This window comes from Oryctolagus cuniculus, chromosome 4 (genome assembly GCF_964237555.1).
Source record: "Oryctolagus cuniculus chromosome 4, mOryCun1.1, whole genome shotgun sequence".
NCBI classification, from domain to species: domain Eukaryota; kingdom Metazoa; phylum Chordata; class Mammalia; order Lagomorpha; family Leporidae; genus Oryctolagus; species Oryctolagus cuniculus.
In genome coordinates, this window is record NC_091435.1 from 55,236,359 (window position 1) to 55,259,941 (window position 23,583).

Genomic DNA, 23,583 nt, shown 5'->3' on the forward strand with positions numbered 1-23,583 from the left:
CATAATTCATTAATGGTCTTTTGTAATTAATCCTATTCTTGGATAAATTATTGATTCTGTTCCTCTCTTTTATCACACAGGTGTCCCGGCGATAGTAGTGGCCATAACTGTGGGAATTATCTATTCTCAGAATAAGAAAGACTCACAATGGGAGTTAGACTACCGGCAAGAGGAAATGTGAGTTTATATTTTTGAAAATATCAATTTATTTGAGATAAGAATATAACTATTCAGGCCGGCGCCGTGGCTCACTAGGCTAATCCTCCGCCTTGTGGAGCCGGCACACCCAGTTCTAGTCCCGGTCGGGGCACCGGATTCTGTTCCGGTTGCCCCTCTTCCAGGCCAGCTCTTTGCTGTGGCCAGGGAGTGCAGTAGAGGATGGCCCAAGTGCTTGGGTCCTGCACCCCATGGGAGACCAGGATAAGCACCTGGCTCCTGCCATCGGATCAGCAGCGCACCGGCAGTGGCCATTGGAGGGTGAACCAACGGCAAAGGAAGACCTTTCTCTCTGTCTCTCTCTCACACTGTCCACTCTGCCTGTCAAAAAATAAAATAAAAGAAAAGAAAAGAATATAACTATTCAGTGATGTTGATTCCAAATGTTATATGCATCTCACTTTTGACTGTCACATTTAGAGGTGGGCATTACAAAATCTCAAAGAACACATCATTTTTAATGCAGTGACATGGAAATTTCCTAGATAAGTCATTTGTAAAGCAAATAATCAACTAAACTTCTAAATCTGAACTTTATTTTCTTAAATTTTCTCCTTTCATTGTCTGAAATATCTGAAAACATAATAGGTATGATCCCTAATTACTCATTTTGTATAATCCTTAGTTTTCTCATTTAAAAAGCAGGAATGTCAATAACAGTAAAACCTATTCTGGGATTACTATAAGAAGTCCAGCAAGAATGAAAACATTTAATAATTTGAAAAGCACTATGCATTTGTCACTTCTATATACTGATTCTACATTGATGGGATTATAACGAAAACTTACCACACAAACTAAATTGTTCCTGTGACTCCATTGTAAATAACTAATCATCAATAACAAAAGTATTTGGATGGTGTGTGCTTTTGATGTGGGAGGAAGAGAAGAAAACTGGACTGAACTGGTACTCAACGCTTTACATGTTTTTTTGCTGCCAGTCAGCAACTGCTCCTTAAACTAAACTACCTTCTCATTTTATAAATCCAACCATTCTTATCCCCAGATTCTACCTTAAGTCCCAAACCAACCCAGATGAAAACCAAACACTTGGAAGTGTTCAATAACCTCCAAAGGTAGGCTGTAGCATCAGAGGACTTACCACTCCCATGACTGACCATGCCTAGCTGTAGGCCATGTGGCTGATGGCCTGGCTGGATTTCATACTCCTAGACACTACTTTCTCTCCCATATGGGCACCTGTTCCAGTTCTGGCTGCACTACTTCCAATCCAGCTCCCTGCTAATGCACCCGGGAAAGCAGTAGAAGATGGCCCAAGAGCCTGGGCCCATTATCCATGTGGGAGACCCAGATGCTGTTCCTGGTTCCTGGCTTAGGCTTGGCCCAGCCCCAGCCATTGCTATAACTCTCTCTGTAACTACCTTTTAAGTAATTAAATAAATCCTTTTTTTCCCCTAAAAAGAGACTGGGAAGTAGTTCTCAACAGGATTCCATTAAATTCTTAGACAAGTGCCCTCCTATTTCTTCTGTGTATGGGTTGCAAAGCAGATGGAGGCAGGAAGTTTATCCTCCAGTTACAGGTAAAAAGAAAGACTGAAGATAAATTTTATTTATTCTTACCACTTTAGTTATGAACCTCTTCTGTTGAAAGCAGGCATGCCTTTTTATTTTTTAAATTCATTACAGAGATGAAGACCTTCTCAGTTTCCTCCTACATCATTCAGACTGGAAATATGATTTTGATCATTCAAATGATAACATTCCAATGCATAAAACAATTTAGAAGTCCTTTGGCATGTATAATAATGGTGTTTTACCTCTGGGGAAAGAAAACAATAATTGAATAGAAGGGATTCTCACATGATTTTATTAATACCTGGCTGCCTACCTGATGCCCCCGCTGGGCTAGCAGCTCCTTTTCTTCCCTCCTACACCTGCTCATCTCATTGTCTTTCCCATCTCAGTTAATGATAATTCCATCCTACCAGGTGCTCAGGCCTAAGGTTTTGGAGTCACCTTTCATCTTCCTACATCCTACATCCAGCCCATCAATAAATCTGTTTGTTTTTAAATATATCCAGAATCAGACTATTTCTTAATATTGCCTCCTTTGGGCCAAAGCCACGTGGATTAATGCAGTAGATTCTTAGCCTGGTGTCCTACTTTTTCTCACACCCTTCTCTCCTCACTTCACCTGGAATAATAGTTTTAAAACGCAAGACACGATCATGTCATGTCTCTTTACCTTTCCCAGAGTGTAAGTAATCATCTACAAAGTCCCTACATAATTTATATTTTTCTAGAAATCCCATCTAATCATTTCTGGCTCAGCCATATCCTCCTGTTTGTTGTTTCTTAAGCTCTCACTTCAAAGTCTTTCAACTTGCTATGTAGCCTTTTCCTGGAACACCCTTCTGTCATCTATGATAGGTCTTTGATAAATATCACTTTTTTTTAATGAGACTTTCCCTGCCTACTCTATTTTTAAAAAAAATACCCCCTCCTACACACAGACACATATACATTTATACAGTAATTTCTACTCTTACTACCTGTTTTATTTTTTCCACAGTATTTTGTCATCATCTGATATACTTTATTACTTACTTTACTTATTTGTTTATTTAATCTATGTCTAGACAGAAGAATGTAAATCCACTACAGAAAGGATTTTTGCTTGGCCCACTGCTATACTGTGTTTGAAATAATGTCTGGCACATAGCATATACTCTGTAAACACAAAATGAATGAATTGACTCAACAATGCCAGAAAGTAGTTGTTATTTTTCTCACCTCAGATAAGGAAAAAAATACTACTACAACTATAACCACCAAAAAACTCAAAATAGATGCAGTGAGGTTAAATAACTTTCTCAAACTCTTTTAAAATATCACCATTTGTAAAATGTCTACAAATAAGAGACTACTTACATAAATTCTGATATAGTGACATAATGGAATCATATACAGTTGTATAAAATAATGAGGTTTTTTTATTCTGTTATTGAATGATCTTTGAGGTATTCAGGTAAGTGAGCTATAGATGAATGTGCCAAATATTATTTGATTACAAATCAAGGAAAAATATCCATTTGCTGGTGTATGCCTAGCCTTAATTTGAAAGGATACAGAAAAAATACTGATTGAGTGGCTGGAGACAAATGTAGAAAAAATTCTTGTCTAGTTATGATCATTTCTATACTTGATATTTAAAAAAAATTTTTTTTGACAGGCAGAGTTAGTGAGAGAGAGAGAGAGAGAGATAGAGAGAAAGGTCTTCCTTCCATTGGTTCACCCCCCAAAAGGCCGCTAGGGCTGTGCGCTGCACTGATGGATCCGAAGCCAGGAGCCAGGTGCTTCCTCCTGGTCTCCCATGCGGATGCAGGGCCCAAGGACCTGGGCCATCCTCCACTGCACTCCCTGGCCACAGCAGAGAACTGGACTGGAAGAGGAGCAACCGGGACAGAATCCGTCGCCCCAATCGGGACTAGAACCTGGGGTGCCGGTGCCGCAGGTGGAAGATTAGCCTAGTGAACTGTGGTGCCGGCCCTATACTTGATATTTTTAAAATTTTATTTAAGTTATACCAGTTTCATGTATTTCATATATACATATTTAAGAATATAGTGATACTTACCACTCTACCCTCCCTCCCACCCATACACCAAACCTTTCTTCCTCCTCCCTCTCCCATTCCCACTCTTAATTTTACAAAGATCTACTTTCGTTTACTTAATGATCATAAAATTAACCCTATGCTAAGTATAAGAGTTCAACAAATAGTAGGAAGAAAAAAAAACCTGTTCCTCAACAAAAGAGATAAGGGCTGTAAAGAATCATCCAGTCTCAAAATGTCCATTTCACTCTAATACATTACGTTTTAGGTACTCTATTAGTTACCTTGGATCAAGGAAAACATATGATATCTGTCTCTTTGGCACTGGCGTATTTCACTAAGTATAATGGTTTCCAGTTTTTTTCATTTTGTTGTGAAAGACAGGATTTCATATTTTTTATAACTGAGTAGTACTTTATAATGTATGTATATCATAATTTCTTTATACAGTCAATAGTTGATAGACATCTGGGTTGATTATATACCCTAGCTATTGTGAATTGTGCTGCAATGAATATGGGGGTACAGATAACTCTTTCATATACTGATTTCTTTTAGTTTGGGTAAATTCTCAGGAGTGGGATAGCTGGGTCATATGGTTGGTCTATATTCAGATTTCTGAGGTATCTTCATACTGTCTTCCACTGTGGCTGCACTAATTTACATTCCCACTAACAGTGGATTATTGTACCTTTCCCCCCACATTCTCACCAGCATTTGTTGTTTGTTGATTTCTGTATCTATGACAGCCATTCTAATTGGAGTGAGTTGAAACCTCATTGTGGTTTTGTTTTGCATATCCCTGATGGCTAATGATCCTGTTCAAGTCCTTTGCCCATTTCTTTTTTTTTTTTTTTTATTTGAGAGGTAGAGTTACAGACAGTGAGAGGGAGAGACAGAGAGAAAGGTCTTTCTTCCATTCGTTCACTCCCCAAATGACCACAATGCAGGAGCTGTGTCGATCTGAAGCCAGGAGCCAGGAGCTTCTTCCGGGTCTCCCATGCGAGTGCAGGGGCCCAAGGACTTGGGCCATCTTCTACTGCTTTCCCAAGCCATAGCAGAGAGCTGGACTGGAAGAGGAGCAGGTGGGACTAGAACTGGTGCCCATATGGGATGCTGGTGCCACAGGTGGAAGATTAACCTACTGCGCCACAGTGACGGCTCCCCTTTGCCCATTTCTTAACTGGATTGCTTGTTTTGTTGTTGTTGAATTTCTTGTGTTCTTTGTAGATTCTGGATGCTAACCCTTTATCAGTTGCATAGTTTGCAAATATTTTCTCCCATCTGTCAGTTGCCTCTTCATTTTGCTGAGTGTTTATTTTGCAGTGCAGACATATCTCAACTTGATGTAATCCCATTTGTCAATTTGGGCTTTGATTGCCTGTACTTCTGGGTCTTTTCCAAAATGTCTTTGCCTATGCCAATATCTTGCAGAGTTTCCCAAATGTTCTTTAGTAATTTGATGGTATTGGGTCATAGAGTTAGGTTCTGGATCCATGTTGAGTGAATTTTTGTGTAAGGTGTAAGGTAGGGGTCTAGTTTCATATTTCTGCATGTGGAGATCCAGCTTTCCCAACACCATGTGTTGAAGAGACTGTCCTTGCTCTAGGGATTGATATTAGCTCCCTTGTCAATGTTGTGCATGTATAGATTGATTTCTGAAGTTTCTATACTGTTCTATTGGTCTACACATCTGTTTTTGTACCAGCACCAGGCTCTTTTGATTAAAACTGCCCTATAATATGTCTTGAAATCTGGTATTGTGATGCCTCCAGCTTTGTTTTTGTTGTGGTAAGATTGCTTTTGCTATTCAGGGTCTCTTGTGTTTCCATATGAATTTTAGCATTATTTTTTCCAGCTCTGAGAAGATTGTCATTGATATTTTGATTGGTATTGCATTCAATCTGTAAATTGTTTTCTGTAGCATGGAAATTTGATGATAATGATTCTTATAATCCATGAAAATGGAAGATTTTTTTCCTATTTTTAAATGTCTTCTTGTATTTCTTTAATGTTTTGTAATTTTATCATAGAGTTCTCTGACCTTGGTTATATTTATACCAAGGTATTTAATTCTTTTTGTAGCTATTTTGAATGAGATTAATCTTTTATTTTCAGCATTATCTATGGGGCTGGCACTATGATGTAGTGGGTAAGGCTGCTGCCTGCAGTGTCGGTATCCCATGTGGGTGCTGGTTCAAGACCTGGCTGCTCCAGTTACAATCCAGCTCTCTGCTATGGCCTGGGAAAGCAGTAGAAGATGGCCCAAGTCCTTGGACCCCTGTACCCATGTGGGAAGACCCGGAAGAAGCTCCTAGCTCCTGGCTTCAGATCGGCGCAGCCCTGGCCATTGTAGCCATCTGGGGAGTGAACCAGCAGATGGAAGACCTATTTCTCTTTCTATCTCTGTCTCTGTCTCTCTCTGTCTCTCTCTCTCTCTGCCTCTCCTCTCTCTGACTGTGACTTTCAAGCAAAATAAATAAATCTTTTAAAAAAAGAGTTTTTTATTTATTTGAAAGGCAGAGTTAGAGAGAGGCAGAGCCAGAGAGAGAGAGAGAGAGAGAGAAGTCTTCCATCCGCAGGTTCACCCCCCAAATGGCTAAAATGGCGAGAGTTGGACTGATTTGAAGCTAGAAGCCAGGAGCTTCCTCCAGGTCTCCCACACAGGTGCAGGGGCCCAAGAACTTGGGCCATCCTCTACTGCCTTCCTAGGCCATAACAGAGAGCTGGATCAAAAGTGGAACAGCCAGGATACGAACTGGTGCCCATATGGGATGCCGGCACTGCAGGTGGTGGCTTTGCCTGCTATACCACAGTGCTGGTCCTGGGATTGATCTTCAAAATTCTTACCCTACATTTGATATTTTGAACCAAGTAGATATGCTACATATTGAAAAATAACATATAAACAATAACTTGCCTGAAATCAGACACCTTGTAAATGACACGCTGTTACACTTAAATTCAGGACTGTTTAAAACAAAAGCCCATTTTCTTCCCATTAATTTTAGAATTGTAGCAGAACCAACCCATTTTGATTTTCTACATAATTGAATTCTTACAAGTCATCTCAGATGCAAAAAGATAGTGATTTTTAGCAGGACATTTAAGTGAATGTCAGTAATGTTAATAGTACAGAGAAACTGTTTGCATACCTTTCTTGGTCTGTTGAAATAATTTCTCTCTTCTCCAACAGCTGCTGGCTGGCAATTCCAGAAAGCAATGATTTTATAAAAAGTCCATTTCTGTGGTCATTCATCATACCTATAACCTTTATTCTCATTGGCAATGTTGTTATATTAATTATAATCACAGTCAAAGTACTATGGAAGAATAACCAGAATCTGACAAGGTAAGATTCCTAATGAATGGGAAGCTGCCAAGCAAGGCTCATCTAGCACACAGTACAATACCATGATACAACAAGAATTCCTGGAAGGGTTTTCAAATGCTTAGATAATGGTAGAGGCATGTGGTTGTTGAGAGATTGTTCTATTAATCTTTTTTTTTTTTTTAAGATTTCAACAGACTGCACCCACACACACAAAGTATAGAGTACTGTTTGAGTAGTAGTTTTACCGTTAATTTGCATACTACAACACATTAAGGACAGAGATCCTACATGGGGAGAAGGTGCACAGAGACTCCTGTTGTTGATTTAACAATTTACACTCTTATTATGACGTCAGTAATCACCCAAGGCTCTTGTCATGAGTTGCCAAGGCTATGGAAGCTTCTTGAGTTCACCAACTCTGATCTTGTTTAGACAAGGCCATAGTCAAAGTGGAAGCTCTCTCCTCCCTCCAGAGAAAAATACCTCCTTCTTTGATGGCCCGTTCTTTCCACTGGGATCTCACTCAAAGATTATCTTTCATTTAGGCGTGTTTGTTTGTTTGTTTTTTTTTGTTTTTTGCCACAGTGTCTTGGCTTTCCATGCCTGAGAAACTCTCTAAGGGCTTTTTAGCCAGATCTGATTTAGCTCTGTGAGACTATGCTTATTTCTAGTAGATTTTCTATGAATACATCTGTGACCTAAGAGTAAGTTCACAAATGGATCCACTCAACTTGAACAGATGAGTGAAAACCACCATCTTTCATGGGATTATAATCTTGGGAATATAATCAAAGGTTTTCTATATGAGTAATAGTTCATATTAAGGGTAAATATGAGGAAGATATTTTCACTGATAAACATTAAAACCTACATTTTAATTGCAATGCAGGAAAAACTTGATGAATACCTCTCAGTGTAATGGTGAAGAAGGTTATATTTCCTTTATATAAAACTGTTCATTTTATTATTTTTAGAAAAGAGTTATTTACCTGAAAGAGTTATAGAGATAGAGGAAGAGATGAGAGAGAGAGAGACACACACACACAGACAGAAAGAGACACACAGAGAGAATATCTTCCACTTGCTAATTCACTCCTCAGATGGCCCAGAATGGCCAGAGTTGGGCCAGGCTGAGTCCAGGAGCTTCATCAAGGTCTCCACATGAGTGGAATGGGCCCAAGTACTTGGGCCATCTCTTGTTGCTTTTCCCAGGCCATTAGCAGAGAGCTGGATTGGAAGTGCAGCACCACCCAGGATATGAACTGGCATCCATATGAAATGCCACAATGCTGCTGCCCCAAAACGATACCTTTGTAAATCGCAGACACCAAAAGCATATTTCCAAATGTTGACTGATAGTCTGTGGTTCTTCAGTTGGCCAAGTTATGATGAAAAGGATGGTATACTTTAGTTGCCTAGAAACGATCTTCCATTTATCATTTAGCCATGTAACAAAGCCCCTCAAAACTTAGTGGCTTAAATGAAAAACATTTACTATTTATCATTAGTTTAAGTGTTAGATGGGTAGGTGTTTGGTCTTGAGTGGCTTGAATAGCAATGGATAGTATACCAAGCCTCACTCCTATACCTGGCAGTTGGTAACTGGTTGATAGTGGGTGGCAGCTGTTTGGGTAGGGAGCTGCTGGGAAAACTCACCTCTGCTCCATATAGTCTCTTATCTTCCATTAGGCTGGGAGAGGTTTCTAAATATAGTGGTCTTGGGGTTCCAAAGAGTGGTGAGGGTTGGTAAATTCTAATGAGCAAATGCTTTCAATTCTTGCTTGCAACATTTGTTAATGTCACACTGATCAAAGCAAGTCATGAGGCCAAGCTCAGATTCCAGGGATATAGACTTAATTATGAGAGGGAAGAAGATCACCCCACATCTAGATAATCTTTTTTTTCCTGTATCCATCCAAGGCATAGGAAGGTACCAGATGATCCATAAAGGAATTTCCTGCTGATTTATCCTATAGTAATACTCACTAAATAAAATTCCATTCCAATGAGTAAGATGATTGTTAATGAAGTTTGCCTGTAGTAGAAGTAATTAAGGAACACTTTTCATCTGATTTGATATCAGTGCATTTTTTAAACAAACCTTGCTAAATTAGCATTTCTCAAAAGTGACATAACATCTAGCATCATTGTTTTTCTGCCGGAGGCATACTGTTGTTAAATGATTGATTGATCTATCTATTTATCTATCTATACTATATATGTATATATATACTATATATAGTATTCCCATCAAGGTGGCATGTACCAATGCCATCTCACTAGTCCAAGTGATCAATTTCTGTTCACAATTGATCATAACGGTAGGACTAAGAGTCAAAGGGATCACATAAACAAGACTAGTGTCTGCAAATACTAACTGATAGAATAATAAAGGGAGAGAACGACCCAAGATGGGAAGCAAGATACACAGCAGACTCATAGAATGGCAGATGTATATATATTTTAAATAGAAGAGTAATAATGATATTGATAAGTCAAAAAACTAATTAATAGTGTTTTCTTTCTTGCTCTCCTCTTACCTAGCACAAAAAAGTTTTCATCTATAAAGAAGATTATTAGCACATTTTCTATTGCAGTTGTTTTTGGAATTACCTGGATTCTGGCATATTTTATGCTAATTAAAAATGATGACATCAGACTGGTCTTCAGCTATATTTTTTGCATTTTCAACACTACTCAGGTATGGTATAGATTTGTCTGAAAGTAGCAGAAACAATCTGTGGTGAAGAAGATATCACCCCAGACCAAAGTTTCTTCCTTTTAAAACTTCCTGAAGGTCATCACTAGTTGCCTTTAGGAGTCTCTGTTTATAAAATATGTCATGGGAAGAGGAGGGAAATTTCTTTAAGACTCACTTGCTGTGATCTTTCTGGGTTATGGTTGAGCCAAATTATTGCTTTTTCTCTAAGTAGAAGAGATTTTCATCAAACTGATGGTTGAAGAGACACATTGTTTTCTTTTCTTCAATGCAAGGATTCATGGAAGCTCTTTACCATGGTTGGAGCTTCTATAATGCTCTTGACTGGCAATTTTTTTTCTTTCAAGACTAAATATTTTATTCCATTCCCTCATGGCCTATAAGATTTCAGTTGAGAATTCTTCCATTAATCTAAAGGAGATTCCCTTATAAGTGACTTGATGCTTTTCTCTTGTTGTTTTAGAATTCTCTTTGTGTTAGATGTTCGACAGTTTGATGATAATACACCTTAGAGAGACTTTTGATGTTGTTAAATCTATTAGGGATCCTTAGGACTTCATGGACTTAGATGTCCATATCTTTGTCAAAATTTGGAAAGTTTTCAGTAATTATTAATTGAATAAGTTTCCTATGCCTTTTCCCTTCTCCTTTTTTTTTTTTTTTAATATTTTATCTTTGACGGGCAGAGTGGACAGTGAGAGAGAGAGACAGAGAGAAAGGTCTTCCTTTAGCCGTTGGTTCACCCTCCAATGGCCGCCATGGCCGGCGCATTGCGCTGATCCAAGGCCAGGAGCCAGGTGCTTCTCCTGGTCTCCCATGGGGTGCAGGGCCCAAGCACTGGGGCCATCCTCCACTGCATTCCTGGGCCATAGCAGAAAGCTGGCCTGGAAGAGGGGCAACTGGGACAGAACCCGGCGCCCTGACCGGGACTAGAACCCGGTGTGCCTGCGCCGCAAAGCGGAGGATTAGCCTATTGAGCCACGGCGCCGGCCTCTCTTCTTCTGAAACCCCATAACTTGAATGTTTGCTCCATTAATGGTGTCCCATAGTCTCAAATCCTTTCTTTATTCTTTTTAATTAAGAAAGTTTTCTTATCCAACTGTGATATTTGAAAAGACTTCTTGTCTTCAAGCTTAGAAATTCTTTCTTCTGCTTGCTCAATTCTACTGATGAGACCCTCAATTTAATTTTTAATTTAATGTATTGAATTCCTTTAAAAATCTATTTATTTATTTGAAAGGCAGAGAGGGGCTAGCACTGTGGTGTAGCAGGTAAAGTGGCTGCCTGCAGTGCCAGCATCCCATATGGGCACTGGCTTGAGTTCCAGCCCAGCTCTCTGGTATGGCCTGGGAAAGCAGTAGAAGATGGCCCAACAACTCCTTGGGCCCCTGCACCCGTGTGGGAGACCCAGAGGAAGCTCCTGGCTCCTGGCTTCGGATTGGCACAGCTCTGGCCATTGCAGCCATCTGGGGGAGTGAAACAGCAGATGGAAGACCTCTCCCTCTCTCTGCCTTGCCTTCTCTCTCTGTGTAACTCTTTTAAGTAAATAAATAAATCTTAAAAAAAAAAAAAGGCAGAGAGACAGAGAGAAAGTGATCTTCCACCCACTGGTTCACTCCTTAAATGCCTGCAATAGCCAGGGCTGGGCCTGCCCAAAGCCAAGAGCCAGGTACTCCACCTGCGGAACACTCACCAGATGCATGGATAGTACTTGGGTCATCATCTGCTGCCTCCCAAGTGCATTAGTAGGAAGCTGGATCAGAAGTGGAGTACTTGGGACTTGAACTAGGCATTCAGATATAGGATGCAGGCGTCCCAGATTAACCTTCTGTGCCAGATGTCTGCCCCCAATGAATTCTTTAGCTCTAATATTTCTGATTTTTTTTAAATCTCTATCTTTTTGTGGAGTTTCTCATTCATATCATAGATTGTCTTCCAAATGGTGCTAAATTGTCTATATTTTCTTATGTCTCATTAAGTTTCCTTAAAATTATTCTTTTGTGTTATTTGGAAATTTGTTGATTTTCATTTCTTTGTGATCTATTGCTGTAAGTATTGAATTTTTTTAAGAGGCATAATTGTAACCTGTTTTTTTTTTCATGCTTCCTCTGCCCCTAATGTTAATGTTTGTGCACTTGGAGGGTCAGTTGCTTCTACCAATTTCATAACCCGTATAGTAGAAGAGCTCCTACTGGCTGTGTGTTCTAAGTTGTTGTTGGATAGGCTGTGTTGGCTTTAGTTTCAGATGGGTGCTTTAGTGAAGCAGCCATGTAGCTTCTTCAGCTGTAACCAATGTTGGTGATGTCTGTGGGTGTTTCAGTGTCCTCGGCTTTGGGAGTGTAGAACTGCACCTCCACTTGGGATGCAGCTACCTTGGGTGGAGTAGGTTCACTGACAGCTCTGTGTGGTGTGCCTGGCTGCAGGTGTAGGGTTCTTATCAGTTTCTGTGGGTCATATCAGTACAGGGCCACACATATGGACCCATGTTAGTGTGATCCAGCATACTTAGTAATGGGGTAGGGCATGTGTCAGTATCTGAGAGCTGTACAAGTAACTTCCTGGGATCTCTGGGGACTGACCAGCTCAGGGAGTTCTGCCCAACTGTTTTCTTGGGACTGAGAGTAGGTGAGTGTGGTCAAGCGGCTACTTCTCAGGGCCTCAGCAGACTGAATTTCCAAGAAGAGGATGCTCAACATCTTCCTGGGTGAGTAGGGCTACCTCATTGCTATCCAGCAATCTCAGCCAATTGAATCAATCAAGAAAAGCTGCTTGGTTGCCTCCTGGTATTGTGAATAGGTGGGCAGGTCCACTTGTCTGCTTCCCTGGGACTCTGCGGATTTAGTTGTTCAGGGTTAGTTGTCTGGTGGCTTCCTGGGGTTGAGAGTATATGGGTGGGGCCACTCAGCTGCTTCCAGGAAGGTGAGTGGGGCCATCCAATGTTTTCTTCAGGTCTCTACAGGTTGAGCCTCCCAGATTGTCCTGCCCAAGTTATTCTCAGGGCCATCAGGGAGTTGAAGGACCTCCTAGGGGCCTTACAGAGCTGGGCCTGTGGAGATGGTAGGAATAATGGATTCAAAGGAGCTTTGCCAGGAGGGGATCTCAAGATGGCTGCATGCAGCAGGAGGGTAGAGGAAGGAACGGTGGAGGCTGGGGTCTTTCTCTGGGGTGATGCAGCAACGTGGTAACCCAGAAAAATCCCTAAACTGAGTTCAGGGCTTTTGAAGGCCATAGTGTCCTCTAGCAATAAATACCTAGGTATCTGGCATGAGTGAAGACTGCTAAGAGACCACTGTTTACCTTTTTCCTTGGTTTAGAATTGACTTTGAGAGATGGAATGACAGATACTATGTTCTTAGTTCCTTTGATCGTAAGGCCATAGTATACCTTTTGCTCATTTTACTGTCCACACCCCTCAGTGGTGGAGTCCAAGGTTGGGGCAGGGGTGTTGGAAAACAGTCCTTTGGCCACCTTGGTAGCACAATTACAGATGCTTAGTTCACAGATACTGGCTTGGAGGCAGGGTTGTGGAGCTCTGCCTTGCAAGTCTGGTACTGGGCCTGGTATGACCTGGACTTAATTCCCATTCCCTCTTCAAGTAGGAGGCATCTTTCTTCACTCTGTGCTGCCTGGATCTGTGGAAAGGGTGATATGGGCAACGTTTTACTTCTTGCCTTCCTCAACAATTCTTTTCTATCACATTGAAACAGGCAGTATAGAGGGCAATTAAGACACTGGCGTCCCATATTGGTGCACGTAGGTTTGAGTCCTGGCTCTGTTCCTAATTCCAGCTTCCTGCTAATGTGAACCTTGGAGGCAGCAGGTGATGGCTCATATAATTTGGTCCCTGCCACCCACATGAGAGACTCAAATTATGTGCTTAGTTTCTGGCTTTGGCCTAGCCCAGCCCTGGATGTTGTAGTTATTTGGCAAGTAAACTAGTAGATGGGAAATCTCTTTGTCAAATAAATAAATAAGTACATGAAAATTAGAAATGTGTAAATAAACCAGACACTAAAGTCCTTTGCCTGGTTCCCCCATATAATATAATGTACTTTGGGGCTGACGTTGTGGCATAATGGGTAAAGCCACTGCCTGCAGTGCCAGCATCCCATCCGGACACTGGTTTGAGTCCCGGCTGCTCCACTTCTGATCCAGCTCTCTGCTATGGCCTGAGAAAGCAGTAGAAAATGGCCCAAGTGCCTGGGCCCCTGCACCTGTGTGGGAGACCCGGAGGAAGTTCCTGGCTCCTGGCTTCAGATTGGTGCAGCTCCGGCTGATGCAGCCATCTGGGGAGTAAACCAGCAGATGGAAGACCTCTTTCTCTCTGCTTCTCCTTCTCTCTCTGTGTAACTCTGACTTTCAAGTAAATAATAAATATTTAAAAAATAATATAATGTACTTTATAAGTATACTTTATTGTGTGAATAGGTATTCAAATGGGTGTCTCTGTGGAGAGATGCTTAGTGTAGGATCATAGGCAGCTATCATTTGCTCTGCTTTCTCCACAATGGGCCCATTGTTGTCTTTTAAGAAATATTTATACAATTTTAATTATGTTTAATAAACTTCAATTTCTTTTTTTTAAACAGAAGTTAAATGTGTTTCTGAAAAACCCTGTATGTAATGAAGCACTTTTTTAAAAAAGGATTTATTTATTTATTTATTTATTTGGAAGAGGGAGTTACAGAGAGAAAGAGGGGGAGGGAGCAAGAGAGGGGAAGGGGAGAGAGAGGGGGAGGGTGAGGGAGAGTTTGCTGATTCCATCCACCAATTCATTTCCCAAGGGGCCGCAATGGCCAGGGCTGAGCCAGGCTGAAGCCAGGAGCCAGGAGCTTCTTCTAGATCTCCCATGTGGGTGCAGGGGTCTAAGCATGGGGCATCTTTTGCTGTTTTCCCAGGCTCATTAGCAGGGAGCTGGATTGGAAATGGTATTTATATGGGATACCAGCATTGCACGTGGTGTCTTAACATGCTGTGCCACAATGCCAGCCCCAAAGGCAGCATTTTTTGAGTGATTATATTTAGTGTATATTTTGTAAAGATTAATGAGTACTTTCCTGGTTGAGAGTTTTTCTTTATATACCAAAACATATGAAACACAAGTTAATGTCATTTAATTCTTGGAAATGACTTTCTTTCATGGAAATTCTATAGACTTCCTGAAATCTTATGTTGCAGAAAGAAGTAGGAGAGGAAGTCAAAATTCTTCTTTAATTTTTCTCTGTTTCCATACCATCCTGCTTTTACTTTTTAAAATTATTTTGAAATAAATTTATACCCATAAGAAGTTGTAAAACAGCACAACTTTCCAAATTTGAATATCTTATATAACTGTATTATATTATCAAGCTCAGGAAATTGATACTGGTGCAACCCACATAGATTGCTTATTGATAGTCTTTATTCCCTGGAAGTGATTACTTTCATTCTAGATTTATTAATTTAAATGTGAATTAAATCAATATAATTTATTATCAAAATAGAATTATTATGGTTTTGTAACTATTTTTCTACACTAACTTTTGTACATGTAAATACTTTCTTCTTGACTAGAATATCAGTTGTCTGAGTGCAAAAAACATACTTGGGTGTATTTGTGATATACCCAATGTAACATCTTGTTCAATATCAGAATGTGCTGTACCCCTAATATTTTATGAAGAAAGTATGGTGTTTGATGACTATCTGATTGAGTTGCTGAAAGTGATAACCTCTGTGTAAAGGTGTCCCTGAGTCACATGGTTTTTCTTTTGATGAGTTAGATACCATCTGTTTGGTAACAATGAAGTTACTCTCTGCACTTTTAACTAGCGAGCTAGTCTATCTCTTGCCATTTCCTATGATTATATTAGTCAAGCTAGCAGAGTCTGAGTTATCATACCATAGCACCAGGAGTCTTCTATGATGGTACTCACAGATCATGATTCTAGAGATAAATATTTACAAGGCTTGAGGCCCAGTAGGTGATAGTCAAGGAGATATCTATGGGTATTTACTTTAAAATAACTTTGAAATTTTTAAATAATTTAACAATACTTTGGAAAAACAGCTCATGTCTCATATATCTTTTGTCCAGCTTTTCCCAATGATAGTATCTTATATAACCATAGTACATTATCAAAATCAAGAAACTAACATTGGTACAATATTATCAAGTATAGTAGCTACAGATGCTACTCCATCTGTTAGTTCCACAAAGAATGTTAGTGACGAAGTAACAGAGGTGCCTTCAGACTATAATATATTCTCTACTTTCTGTTAGCAGTTATAAGCAAGAAACAGAGTTGTAGATTGGATAAAAGAGGGGTTTTGGAGCCAAAGATAAAAGAATTCAGTTCCAGAGCCTACTCATTACTGCATGAGTAATCTTGAGCCAGTTATTTAATTTATCTGAATGTTGGTTTCCTTACCTATACCATGGATATAGTAAGACTTATTTTATAGGGTTTATTTAAGGATTAAAAGAGAAGGATCAAATGATGAGGATTGAATAAGAAGCAATTATCTGCTCCTAACAGGACTTCAATAAGTGGCAGTTTTCATTTAAAACATGTAGAAAGTCTTAGGCCTTTGCAGTTTAATCCTTCATATACATCTGGTCTTCATTTAAGTGCACAGAAACTGTGAATAGAAGGGCACCAAGTTTATAGTTATGTTGTGAAAATCTGTGAAACTTGAAATCACAGGATAGTAGAACTGGAAGAAAAATTAGGTATTGCAAAGTTAATCTGCCTCCTTTATGAAACTGAAGATAGCAGGAATTAGGAAGTGAACAAAGTTACTGAGCTAGCTAATGGCAAGCTGAGACCTGAGCTCAGGTCTTCAAAATGTGCTATTTTATATATGTGTGTATATCTATATCGATATTGATGTTGATATCGATATCGATACAGATCACTTGCAGTATAGGAAAGACTTTGCTTCAACCCTCAGATATGAAAGTAAATGGCAGCTGCCAAATGAAAAGTCCAAAGTGGGCAGTGGCTGTGCATGATGAAAAGAGTGGCTGGCAGGGAGAGAGAAAGTCTCATTCTTGATTCTGTACCTCAGCACTTATCTGATGTGAAACTTTTATTCTTCCTGCAGGGACTGCAAATTTTTATCCTCTATACTGTTAGAACAAAAATCTTCCTGAGTGAAGCTTCCAAGGTGTGGGAGTCACTGTCATCATCGACTGAGAAAGTGAAGACGCTGCCTGGGATGACTCCGATACGGCTGCGAGTGAGGATGTACAACATGCTCAGGTCCTTTCCTGCGCTACATGAACACTTCAGACTGCTGGAGCCATCGGTTTCTGAGGACATCACAGTCTCTGAAAGTGACCTAGCAAACTCAAGCATCTAGACTGTGTTACCTACAGTCATCTTTTTATTCAACATGTGTGAGTTTGACCTGTTTCCTTCTTACATTTTTCCAGAAAGTTTTCCTCAATATATTTTGCTCAGGATCAAGAATTAGGAAAAACCCATTATGTATCATCGTCAGGGATAATGGATCTTGTAGATTTTATAATATTCAATGGATTTTTACTCAAAGGAAGTGAAGAATTTCACACAGCATTCGAGATTACCATTGTTCTGACATCATGAAGTACTTATGATACACTTTGACAAAAATATAGAAATGTTTTTTACAATTTACTAAAGCGACATGGAAACAAAAATGCTCCTTCCAGAACAAAGTGACTCCTGGTGGGCAGTGTAGGGAGTGGTTTGTATGTATCGCATTTTTGATCTTTGAATTTGAAAGTTGTGTATGCTTATATTTTCATCACTAATGAATAATTTGGCACCAATTTAACCTCTTTTTTAATTTGTTTTGTGATCAGAAGAATCAACTCTATAGGAACCAGTCCTTGAGACTTATTAGTTGGCTACTAAATCCTTTGGATATTTCCTGCAAGTTCATAGTATATTTGCCCCCTTAATAATGAACTGACACAGAGATTCAAGAAATCAAAGTTGCAATCATCCCTTATGGCTTCTAAAAGATCTATCTACTCATGGAATTCCAAACACTGGAATTACGAATGGCTTCCTAAGTGAAAAGTGACCTCCTTTGGGGTGGGGTAAGTACTCCACAGAACATAGGAGGCACAGTCAGAATTGCTGTTTCTGTTTTGCCATCAACTAGGCAGCTGCTGTGAGTGCACTGAATTAATAGGCCAACAAGTGTCATGTGCCCTTGGCATACCCTTCTCAGCACTATCTAAAGAATGTGTGTTCTTATAGAAATAGTTGTAAATGACTATTGGATTCTTAGGCAAGCCATCAAAAGCCCATTTAATCTGTGTTACAAATGAGACCTTATGGGAGAATAGAGAAAGGAAAGGAAAGAGAATAAAGGAGGAAAGCAGTTCCCCAAGGCCAATGTTCTTAGTGGAGTTGCAGTGCTAGACCTAGAGGCTACACACAGGGCCGATGCATTGTATGTGCTAGGCCCAAGTTTGTATTCAGATGAAAATATGCTTAAATGAAAAAAAAAAAATCACTGAAGAGCCACATTTAGCCTGAGAGTAGAATGTATGTGTTTTCCTCCGTGATTATAGCTTTTTTCTTGGCACTATTTGCATCACTCTTGGGGTATAACAATTAACATTCCATATAATGTTCCAAAAATAGCTGTACCAAAGATATGCAAGCTCTGCATGCAGTTGTGGAGGCAAATTCAGGAGGATATTTGTATTCCCCTTTCTTCCCTGAAATCCTACCACTAGGAAATCATTCCCGTGATTTAAAGTTCTATCCCCTACACCAGTCAGCAGTCTTAGTTTAGCGATAGGAATCTTACTTAAATTAGGTGAAAAATCAGGGGGAATTTAATGGCTCAATGTTAAAGTCCAGCAGACTGAATGAGTTTTAGGTTGGGTGACTATATTCGTATGTTTCAGTTTGCCTACTGTAGTCCCAATTTCTGCTGGTCACCCAGACTTAAAAAGTACCAGCAGCCACTTTTACTTTCAAGTGTCCTGGTTTAGGACAAGAATACATGATGATGCTAGCTTAGGTCTAGTTAGAGCAACAAATTCTAAGAATGTTTCAGGATTCTTTTTGTCTATTTCCTGGCTCTTTGTGCTTCTGTGTTTCAGATCATTCTCAAATTGGGTTTAGGTAGTCAGAAAGCCTCTATTGGCCTCCCCAGTCCTATAACCTGATAATCTAATAGGAAGCGGGACTTCTTTTCTCTGATCATCCACAAGTCAAGTCTCACAAATGATTCTAATTTTAGTTATTGTTCCAGCAGGAATCAGAAAGCATGCTAAGTATTTAAAATAAAGAGAATTTAAAGCAGACAGTTGATTCTATGGTGTTTAAAAAGCTGAGACAAAATGAGGAATGCTGAAAAAAAAAACAAACAAACAAACAAAAAAACAAACAACTCAGCAGCAAAAAGAGAAAGCCGAAACCTCTCTTAAAGAGATAAAAGTAAGAATTACCAGAGCCGGGGCAGAGGCTCAACCAGGGTGAACCAGGAGAGGGAGAGCAGAAAAGGACCTTGGCCTCACCCTTTCTCCTGCACTGCAGCCCCCATCCATCTCTCACTGGCTACAGCCAGCTAGAAGCCAGTAGATTCCTGCTGTGATTCAGAGTGCACCAGGGCCTGGAGACGGAAAGACTTGAGAGCAAACATGCCCAGAACCAGCATATCCTGCTTGGGTTCTGTGCCCACAGGCATTGTGTTGAGGAAAGATTGGTCCAGCCTAGGTTACATACCCACTGTGAAGTGGAGGGATGGGGAATGGCTTGGGTGACAGGTGCATGGAGAATGGGCACTCATACCCAGGAAGGAATGCTGGCAGCAGAATGTTAAGGAGGTTCTACTGCATTTGATGACAAAATGTAAATACTCCCTGGGAAATGACCTACTTTGAGGCTCATCATCAATTCCCTTTTCTAAGCAGGGTATGGATTGAGTGAGATGGGTAGGGACAGTAAGAAATTATTTGGTATCACAGAATTAGAGGAGTAAGATAAAGGAAGAGAGGAGCAGAGGGTAGCTTACTTAAAAAAGAAAACAGAATATAAGAAAGAGAGACTCAGAGCTCTGCAGAACTTACTTTCATGCTACTGCACATTGTCAGCTTCTACTTTGAGGTTTTTGATTCATTTTGCATGATTCCAGTGCCTTGTAGCCTTTTGATGATTCCTTTGGTGAACAAACCATCCTGACCTTTGTATTTCCTTTCCTGGATCTTAACTAACAGGTCAGAGTTCCCTGCTCAGTTGTGAGAGTCTGGAATGTTTTTCTCCTTACCTTTCATACCTGGAAGTCTAGTTTGCCTCATTTTTACTGTCACCAACAAAGAGACATCATTATCAAACTCACTGCTATCAGCTTGTCATTGCCTCATTCAGACGAGCTTGGCATTCTTCGTAAACATTTAGGGAAACTAGGCCAAAAGTCACTTCCAGTGCACACCAATTTGTCAACCACTGGAGGTATCTGCCTCTATGGAACCCCATTAGTATGAAGCTGGACCCTCAATTCATAGCTCCCAAAGACGGAGCAAGCAAGGTAGAACTTCCAGGGAGGAGTAAGAGGGGAGATACAGAGGAAAGGTGGTAAGAGAGGAAACTGTTATAACAATTTAAATTCTAAAAGGTACTCACATGCAATTCAATAGACAACAAAACAAATAGCTTGATCAAAAAAATGAACAAATGGACATTATTTGAACTGAATGGACATTATTCCAAAGAACATGTAAATGGATAACAGGTATTTGAAAAGATATTCAACATGACTAATTATCAGGGAGCCACAAATCAAAAGCACAACAGGAAATTACTTTCCACCATTGGAATGTCTATTATTGAAAAGTCCAAAGGTAACAAGTGTTGGAAAGGATGGAGAGGAACCCTGCATACTATTGGTGGGAATATAAATTGGTATAGTTTACAGTAGAGATGTTCCTCAAGAGCTTAAAAATAAAGTATCATATTATGTAGCAACTATTTTGTATCCAAAGGAAATTAAGTTAGAGATATCTCCCATGTTCACTGTGGCATTTTTATACTTAGCCAAGATATGGAAACAACCTAAGTGTCTACTTATATAAGAATGGATAAAGAAATTGTGGGGTGTGTGTGTGTGTGTGTGTGTTTATTATTCAGCCTTTAAAAAGGAGATACTGATATTCACAACATTATAAATGAATCTGGAGGACATTATGCTAAATGAAGGAAGTCTGACACAAAGAAATACACTACATGATCTTGCTTATATATGGAATCTATGAAAAGTCAAACTCAAAATAACAGAGTAGAAAATGGTACTACTGGGGCTGGCATTATGATGTCGTGGGTAAAGCTGCTGCCTGTTATGCTGGCTTCCCAAATAGTTGCCCTTTGTGTCCTGGCTGCTTCACTTCCAATCCAGCTCACTGCTAATGACCTGGGAAAGCAGCAGAAGATGGCCCAAGTGTTTGGGCCCCTGCCACCCACGTGGGAGACTTGACTGAACCTCCTGGCTCCTGGATTCCGTGCTGCCGAGCCCTGCCATTGCTGCCATCTGGGGAGTGAACCAGCATAAGGGAGATTTCTCTTTCTCTTCCTATCTTTGTAACTCTGCCTTTCAAATAAATGAAAGAAAGGAAAAAAAGGAAGAAAAGAAGGAAGGGAGGGAGGGAGAGAGAGAAAAGAGAGAGAGAGAAAGGAAAAAGAGAAAGAAAAAGAGAGAGAGAGAGAGAGAGAGAGAAAGAGAGAGAGAGAGAGAGAGAATGGTACTGCCAAAGACCAGGAGATGGGGGAAAGGAGACCCAATCTTTCAGTTATAACATAAGTTAATTTTGGAGACTTAATATACAGCATGGTGAGCATAGTTATTTTTTTTTAAGTTTCCTTCTAGCCATTTTTTTTCTTTTAATTTCTTTTTTTTATTTTTATTTTTACAGAGAATTTAAATTTAAGTTGACAAGATATCAATAATGAATATAAATTTCCAAAGTACAGCTTATGGATTACAATGGCTTCCCCCACATAACGTCCCTCCCACCCGCAACCCCTCCCCTTTCCCACTCCCTCTCCCCTTCCATTCACATCAAGATTCATTTTCGTTTCTCTTTATATACAGAAGATCTGTTTAGCATACATTAAATAAAGATTTCAACAGTTTGTGAGCATAGTTATTAATAATGCATTTTACACTTGGAATTTCCAGAGACTAGATGTTAAATATTCTCACCACACACATACACACAAAATGGTAACTCTGTGAAATGATGGATTCGTTTGCTTTATTGTGGTAATTATATATATAATATATATAAACATCATGTTGTACACCTTAAATGTACACAATTTTTATTTATAAATCATACCTCCATAAACCTGGGAAAACTAATATTCACAAAGTGTATTTTTTATAAAAACAAAATCCATAATTCTTTAACCTATTAATGTCTAAATTTTGCATATTCTCTATACTCTTTGTCTACATACATTAAGAATTTTATATAGCTGTAATTACAATAAAAACAATTTATAATTTTCATTATTACCTGGTTATATAGTCCTATAGAATGATATAAAATGATGTAATTTACTAATTTTCCCTATTACTGTATATTTAGATCATTTAAATATTTCATATGGTAGTAATAATGTGATAAGTAAATTGGTACATATGTTTTTTCCTGCTTTCAAATTTTTCCTTAGGATGAATTCTCAGGACTCAGATTAAGTGTGTCAAAGGGTATGAACATTTGTTTATGTCTGGTATGTGTTAGTAAATTGCTTTGAAAACACTGTAATCATGTATAATGTCACCGACATTTAGAGTAAACATTTTCACATACACTTGTTAATTTTTTGTTGTTATTTATATCGTTTGCCCATTTATCAATTGAGCTATTGTTATTTTCCTAAAAAAATTTTGAATTCCTTATTTTATTTTTAAAAATTGAATTTTAATTAGTTTTTAACAGATTCAATGTGATTTGTAGATACAATTGTAAGAACATAATGATATTCCCTTACTCCCTACTTCTCCCTCTCTCCTTCCGACACTTTCCTTCTTCTTCCTTTTTTAAAAAATTTTTGAGACAACATTTAAAGTTTATATTACAGTAGAAAGGCTTAATACTTCACCAAATAAAAAGTTTAACAAGTAAAAAGCAAAAAGACCCTAGTTTAGTGAGAATACAGACAATGGTGACAAACAATGATTGAATGGAAAAATGAACATTTCACCTATATACAGTAAAAAGTAATCACAGATCATTAAAAATAAAGTCATATAACATTTTTTTTTCTTTTTCTTGCCTAATAGCTCTGGCTAAAACTTCCAGAACTATATTGAATAGCAGTAGTGAGAGTGGGCATCCCTTTCTGGTACCAGATCTCAGTGGAAATGCTTCCAGCTTTTCCCCATTCAACAGGATGCTCGCTGTGGGTTTTTCATAAATTGCTTTGATTGTATTGAGGAATGTTCCTTCCATACCCAGTTTGCTTAGAGTTTTCATCATGAAAGGGTGTTGTATTTTATCAAATGTTTTCTCAGCATCTATTGAGATAATCATATGGTTTTCCTTCTGCAGTCTGTTAATGTGGTGTATCACATTGTTTTGCACACATTGAACCATCCCTGCATACCAGGGATAAATCCCACTTGGTCTGGGTGGATGATCTTTCTGATGTGTTGTTGCATTCTATTGGCCAGAATTTTATTGAGGATTTTTGCATCTATGTTCATGTCATATAACATTCTTAACCATTGGTATAACAAAGGTATAAAACG

General features: G+C 39.2%; 1 protein-coding gene and 1 long non-coding RNA gene across 4 annotated transcripts in view; one reads left to right on the forward strand and one right to left on the reverse strand.

Annotated features, from left to right (window-relative positions):
- Nucleotides 1-22,651, forward strand: part of ADGRG7 (adhesion G protein-coupled receptor G7) — a 97,656-nt gene extending 75,005 nt beyond the window's left edge. For 2 of the 3 annotated variants that reach the window (XM_002716610.5, XM_070071993.1), the window contains 4 exons: nt 81-177; nt 6,990-7,145; nt 9,672-9,828; nt 16,933-22,651. In XM_002716610.5, coding sequence (XP_002716656.2) covers nt 81-177; nt 6,990-7,145; nt 9,672-9,828; nt 16,933-17,190 — 668 coding nt within the window. In that variant the 3' untranslated portion in view covers nt 17,191-22,651. The remainder of the gene's footprint in view (nt 1-80; nt 178-6,989; nt 7,146-9,671; nt 9,829-16,932) is intronic. The other variant, XR_011387823.1, reaches the window with a different exon arrangement.
- On the reverse strand, nt 1,817-7,402 carry LOC127482958 (uncharacterized). The gene is made up of 2 exons (XR_007908925.2): nt 6,949-7,402; nt 1,817-1,996 (listed from the first exon to the last, which is right to left on the reverse strand). It is a non-coding gene; the product is annotated as an uncharacterized lncRNA (long non-coding RNA).
- Nucleotides 22,652-23,583: the final 932 nt, after the last annotated feature.